General features: G+C 48.9%; 1 protein-coding gene across 3 annotated transcripts in view; it reads right to left on the bottom strand.

Moving 5' to 3' along the window:
• Positions 1-4,880: 4,880 nt before the first annotated feature.
• Positions 4,881-6,783, bottom strand: part of NOL6 (nucleolar protein 6) — a 28,390-nt gene continuing 26,487 nt past the window's right edge. For all 3 annotated transcript variants that reach the window (XM_074812806.1, XM_074812807.1, XM_074812808.1), the window contains 2 exons: positions 6,496-6,597; positions 4,881-5,258 (listed from right to left, as the gene is read on the bottom strand). In XM_074812806.1, coding sequence (XP_074668907.1) covers positions 5,109-5,258; positions 6,496-6,597 — 252 coding nt within the window. In that variant the 3' untranslated portion in view covers positions 4,881-5,108. The remainder of the gene's footprint in view (positions 5,259-6,495; positions 6,598-6,783) is intronic.

The following is a 6,783-nucleotide window of genomic DNA, read 5'->3' as shown; positions in this document are numbered from 1 at the left end:
TGAGGAGCAGATCCCCCCTCTCACGCTCTCTGGTGGGAAGAGGCAGCAAGTTTGCTGAACCTGGTCACAATTCTCAGCAGGAAAGCGGAGTAATGAGGAGATCCTTGATGCATGCCCAGTTTGTTACTCTGCAAGAGCCCACCACAGCATCCCCAGCCACACAGCACCTCCCCACTATGCTCATGGCTGATGGTTATTTTTCTCCTATAGGTCTGGTGCAATAACTTCACGGCACTGGAGGCTGCATCTTTGCACTAGTTCTTATAGTTTGAGCAACTTGCAGTTTCCTCCTGCTCCTCCAGCACAGCCCTGGCGTGCCAGTGACCAGAATTGCTTCCCCCACTGCCAAACTGCCCTTCCTTTCCCAACTCCAGCCCCTTTCCAAACCACATTTCTCACATTTTTCAATTTCCCCAGCCAACCTTTTGATTCTTCCTTCCTTGTGGTGCACCCTGCACTTGCAAAGTGCTACCCTCACCCCTTAAGCAGCACCACTCTGCCTTCCCAGGGAGACCATGAATGTCAAAAGCTGCTGCCTGCCAGAGCTGCTTCGCTACCGGCACTTCCTGAAAGCTGATGCCTTGGCTGGGGAAAATCACTTCAGGTCCAGAGCCTTTTCCTGATAACAGAAACCCCAGGAAACAAGTCATCCCCCAGCCAAGCAGCATGGCCACTGTGGAACAGCAAACTAGGGGAGGATATGCCCTTTCTGCAGAAAAAAAACAGCCAGCCAGCTGTTTTTCACCAGCCAGCCATGGAAATTTAGCCTAAGTGTTTTGAAAAATGACCAGTGATTGTGGGTGCCTGAGCAAAATGCTCCCTACAAGTGCCATTATTTCCAGGGGACACATGCTTCTTGCCTTCAGGGCATCAGCCTGAAGTCAAGGCAGCCACAGAGACCCCAAACCACCTCTGAAAAGATCTTGGCAGCCCTGATGAGCAAAGGCTGAACAGTTCAGTGGGCAAGAAAACCTCACCGCACTCAACCTGCTCTGATCATCCCATCATCCCAGCTGTGTTTCATTGACTTGTTTCCCCAGCTTCCTTTCATAAATCCTGCAATTGCCACTCAAAGCTATCAAGGGGACCTGGCAAGCAGGGGTCTGCTGGCAGAGGACTGGCTCCATCCATCACCCCTTCTTCTGAGCCAGCACTAGCTGCCTCTCAAAAACCACTTTTTCAGAGCGCCCTTGCAAAGCACAAGCTGACCCTTTTAGGAGAAAGCTGCACAAAGGGTGGCTCAGGTAAAGGCTCAGGAGGACACACCAGCTTTTGGAAAGGTCTGGTAGAAAGCAGATACCCCTGAGCCCTGTCTTGGCTGACCCTATCTATCCCCTAAGTGTATCAACATCGCTTCAGCACAGCCTTGCATTTGGAAACACCTCCCTGTTTGTGGTCTCCCCCCACGCATGGGAGACTTGCTGTAAAGAGCTTCAAAGGATCTTCAAAGGTGGCTTTGCAAAATCAACACTGTAGCAGTGGCAACACGTCAGAGCCCATCGCTATCGTCTCAGCTTCGGCGCTTGCCTCCTTCTCCCCTCGTCCCACCTCTTGCAACATGACAAGGCATGGGCTCTCCAGGGCAGCTCTTTGTTTGTACACCTCATGTTTATGGACGGGACCACAGCTAAGCAAACACCTGCAAGCAAGCGAGTGCCCACTCACTGCTCTGGAAGTGGAAATCCAGCACAGGTTGTCAAACAAGCGTGCTCTGAATAAGCCAGGCCCTACCCTAACTTTCACAATAGAAATTAGTCACAGCGCACCAACAAGAGCAGTAAATTAGGTAACAGGAGATAAAGTTGCAATGGAGACCTCACTTGTCCTCTCTTATGGACCTGAGACACCCCTTTCCTTTGGAACCTGCCTTTCCAGACCCCTTAGAGGCACATGCACCCCCTGCTCCTGTGGCAGAGGTGCTTTACATTTTGCTTTAGATACCAACAGTTGCTTAAGAAGTGAGATAGCACAAACACTTAGTCCCTAAGAGCATCCCCAGGTGTTCCAGCTAAATTTCAAGGTGGTTTTGTCCACACAAATCAGCCACAGGGGTCTGACTTTAGCAGACAATGAAACATGACCTAGAACATTTGCAATGTTTGACCATACAAACAAGGGCTCTGGAATTGCTCAGAGGTAAATAGTTGGATACTGGGGAGTCTGGGGCATTGAGGAGTTAAGCTTCCTCTGAACGAGGCAGTAGCCCGTGGGTCAAGATGAGGAACACTGCGAGCACAGCTGGGATAATGTGTTACTTGGGGTAACTTTTGCTGACACAAGTTTATCCCCTCCAGGTGATGTAAGCTGCATTAGCAGTGGTCAGTTTTGCCAGTCTTAAGTGAACTTATTTCAAGGCCTTTGCTGAGTTACCAGTATCTGTCACCAAAACTGACCTTTACACCAGTAAACACCTGCAGCCCAGGCCTGACCTCAGCTCACATCTGGCTGCTGAGCACAGTGGCATTACCCTGTGAAACACTAGCAGGTTGGTACTTGTACAAGGGTTTGGTTTACAACCAAGTTTGTTTATCATCAGTCAACTTGGCATCGTTATTCTTGCAGAAGGCTAGCCTGGACACTTCCTGGCCCTTTGCTGCACGCTGCAAACAGTGGCGTTTTACCCAAGGATGCAGGAGCAGAGAGGGGATCCAATACAGGGTAGCTTGAAGCTACATGTAATTTTATGCCTTTTTAAGGGCAAAAAGGAAAAGGAGTAACACGATACCTGACAGCTTAACAGAAGCAGATAAAAGCAGAGGTGCTGCAGGGCTACCACTGCAGGGTACATCCTTCACGTACCCCATGAACTACCCCACTGCAGGAGCTGGGCTGGGGAGGACAGAGCAGGGGGGATTATGGCACTACACAGCTGCAAAAGCAGAGACCACCTCTCCATAAATATTGCCAGGCAGGGAAGAAGCTGGCGAGGGGCTGCATCCTGTGACAGCCCCGGGGAAGGGGAAGCAGGACCTTCCCATCCATCTGGTGCAGTGGTGGGGCTGGAGGAGCTCTGCTCCCCTGCAAGCTAATGTAGGCTTCAGCACACGCCTCTACCCTAGGGAAAAGCACAGATACATGCAGGGAGGAGAGCACCCCGGCCCAAAACCATTTACATCCACAACATACAGCAAGGGGAAAAGAGAGGGCAAGATGGGGCACGGAGGGCACAAGCAGAGCTCTGGCACAAGCAACCAGTGAAGTAACTCAAGTGCTGTCCAACAGTTGTGTTGGCAGATTTACAGGATCCCAATGTCAAACTGCACATTCGGAGGAGCGAAGGCAGACAGGCACAAAGAGCCGGAACAATCTGACTACCAAGGAAAATTACAGCCATGGCTGAAGGCAGATTGGGCAATTCCAACATCTAGAGGATGATAAAACAGAACAAAGCGAGGCTTAAAAACTAATCCCTAATTAACCACTTCTGAAACCTGCTGAAATCACTGCCTGCATCTTGTTTGCTAATGGACTTGTCAGCAGCTTCTTAGGCTGCAATGGTCACGGTAGCAACAGAAAGTACTGCTTTGTTCAGTATCTGTTTTGCCCTCTAAGTGCTTTTAATGCTTTCAGTTTAGGTGTACTCAAAAAGCTCTTGCAAGCAAAGGATCAGCAAATGATTTTACCTACAGCCTCCCTCAGGGAAGAGAGACAAATGTTTCCCTTATGATTTTAATATAGCAGAGATATCCCAAAACCAGGGACACTGCACACATACACCTACCCTGCAGGACACACTGTGCCTCCAAACACTGGATCAATAGGCACCAGGTAGACAGCATCAGCACAGTGCTCCATCTCTGCCACAGCCCACTTTCAAATGCTGCAGAGAGAACATTTGAAAACAAGTTGTGAATCTCCTCCACAAACCCTCAGACCCACTTCCAGCACCTGGAGAGGTCAGTAGGTCTTAAAGAAACAGATTTAACATCCTATCCAAAATGCTCCTTACCAAGCAAAAACTGTCTACAGTTATCAAAACTGAACATTCACTTGCCTCTCCAAGCTCGATCTAATTTTGGTTTCTGCAATATCTGCTGTCATGGAGTCTGTTTCCTTTACTCCGCACATGATTCACCCATGCTTTGCTGTTGGAGCACGAGTGCTACCTCCATCAGAAGAGGGGATGGGACTAGTGCATTCCCTCCCTCTTCTTTCTCCATCAGGAGTCCCCACGATCATTTCACACAGATAAATAATCCAACACTCCTGTTCAGACCAGGGTCACCTAGAGCAGGCTGCCCAGGACAATGTCCAGTTGGGTTTTGAGTATCTCCAAGGATGGAGACTCCTCCACCTCCCTGGACAACCTGTGCCAGTGTTTAACCGCCCTCATAGTAAAAAAAGTGTTTTAAGTAGAATTTCCTGCATTTCAACTGACGCCTCTCATCCTGTCATTTTGGCTTACAATCCCACCATTGGGCCCCACTGAGAAGAGCCTGGTTCCACGTTCTCTACTCCCCCATCAGGTATTTAAACACATTGGTAAGATGCCCTTGAGCCTTCTCTTCTCCAGGCTGAACAAGCCCAGCTCTTACACCCTCTCCTTGTAGGACAACAGCTTCAACCCTTTTATTATCTTCATTGCCCTTCACTGGGCCCACTTCAGTGTCCGTGTCTTTCTGTTACTGGGGAGCCCAGTGTTGGACACAGCATGCCAGATGTGTCTCACCAGGCCTGAGTAGAGGGGAATAACCTGTCATTTTTGAAAGGCTCAGTGTTTCTTTAGTTTTGCTAACCACTAGAATAACAGCAGCTGCTATGAACTCTCTACTGAACAAGGAAACTGCCTTCCCAATGCACACCTCAGCCAGAATTTTCAGTACTTGACATTTTCATGTGAACACAGCTTTGTTTCCTACAAGGAAAAGGAACACTTTCAAAAACTTTATCCCATCTTTATATTTTCTTCAAAATAAAAAGGCATTTGTATTCTTGAAAACCATAACAGTTCCCATTGCTTTTCCGAACAAGGCATATAAATAGAGTAAAACACAGCTTTTCGATTTAAAAAGCCAAAAAGCCTTTCCTAGGACTGATTTACAAAAAGGAACAGTCCCAGAGTGAACAATCTGCTTCAGGACAGGTCCCTCTGACACCTCTCAGTGGCATCAGATAGTCCATTTCTCTGTCCGAGCTTCCACACTTTTCACCAGGCCTTCTCCCAAAACCTCGAAGTCCTCCAGAATTGCCTCCACATTGGGAACACAGACCAGCTCACTGTTCAGAGTTGTCACCATCCTTCCTTTCATGTTGGAGACCTGCAGGACACACACAAATACAGTGCAAATGGAAGCATCTGCTCAGAGCTGCTTTGCAACCTCTGCAAGCCCCAAATAAGAGAAGTAGTTTGCTCTCCTGCCTTGTCACATCCAAGCCCTGCCACACCACTACACCTAATTTTCTAAGCTTCACTTCTCAACACCATCACTGCTCATTATTAGAGCTAACAAAGTGCAACAGTGGCCCTTTCAGCCCCTTTTGGGATTTACCCTGGAGTCCAAAGACCACAAGGGAGGGACAGAAATAATGGCCAGGGGCATGGCGGAGATGGGAAGGGCGTGCAGGTGCATGGTGGAGCCTCTGAAACTAGAGCAGATGGGGTATGCAAAAGGGACCACACCATAATGCTGAGTAGGAGCTGCCTGGGCTCTGCTCTGCAATTTGGTGGGTGTCAAGACCTCGAGTAGGAAGAGATCCTTTTGTTCCAGAGGAACAAAAAAGCTCTTATGTTTAATCAAACCACACTCAGCTCAGATGCAAGCATCTCCTCCTCCTGTTTCACCACTGAATAACTGGGTTTCACAATGGGAACTAGGCTGAATGGCCAATGCCCCCTGGCCATGAAGAGAGGGGAGATAAATCACCCAGAGGCTGACAGCAGAAGAGCCTGGGCTGCCAACTCTGAGCCATGAGTCACTGGTTTCTTTGCGTCTTTCCTTCATAGAAAGCAGCATGAATCACTCCAGCGTGCCTCACACCTAGCTTAACCACCCGCTGGAGTTTGCCAACCCACACAGTGTAGCTGGAAAATGTCTCCATATATTGATAGGACTTAGGCACTATGAACTTAGGCTTGCCACCCCACCTTCTTGCGGTTAAGGTATTTCTGAGGAAGGTGCCCAAAGCCACAAGAATGGGACAGCCTGTTGCACACATCAAATGTCTTTGGCAAACAAGGCATTGTCCATTTCCCAGGAAGGGACTAAAGAAGAGCACCTGGGACAGAGAGCTCTATTCTAACCCATGATCATGGTGCTGGGACTTGTCCAGGGACACACGTTCCCTTCTCAGCTCTGCTGATGACTGGGGGCACTGTGGCCATAGCCCTGTCTTGGTTTCACCCTTTCTAAGAAGGGACAGAAGTATGAGCTCCACTTCTCAAAGGGCTTTGGGGCTGGTGAGAGTTAGACAAAGCAATTACAATGCAGAAAAAAACCCTCCAAGCTTTCAGGGTACAAAGGTAACATGAAACTTAAAGTAGAGTCAAAAACTCACCTTAAAAGGCTGAGGCTGAAAGCTCAAAGGTTTCCACAAAACTGCAATCACTTCCCCACCATGCTTGTCATAGAAGAACAAGGCAAGATCGCTGAAGGCGTCCTGGGTAGAAAACAGAAGTTGTGCCACACATCCCAGAGCCAGAGCCCATCCCAGAGCCATGATTCAGTCTCCTTACACAGGGACACACAGTAGCTCCACACTAGCCCAGACTTCCAGCAGATTCCCAGCACAGAAAGCAACTGGCAGCCCATGGACAAGTCCTAGGTGCCTCCTGCTGCTTCTTTT

Source organism: Strix aluco, chromosome Z, assembly GCF_031877795.1.
Source record: "Strix aluco isolate bStrAlu1 chromosome Z, bStrAlu1.hap1, whole genome shotgun sequence".
NCBI lineage: Eukaryota > Metazoa > Chordata > Aves > Strigiformes > Strigidae > Strix > Strix aluco.
Note: the sequence above shows the minus strand (reverse complement) of the source record. Positions and strands in the feature narration are given on the sequence as shown.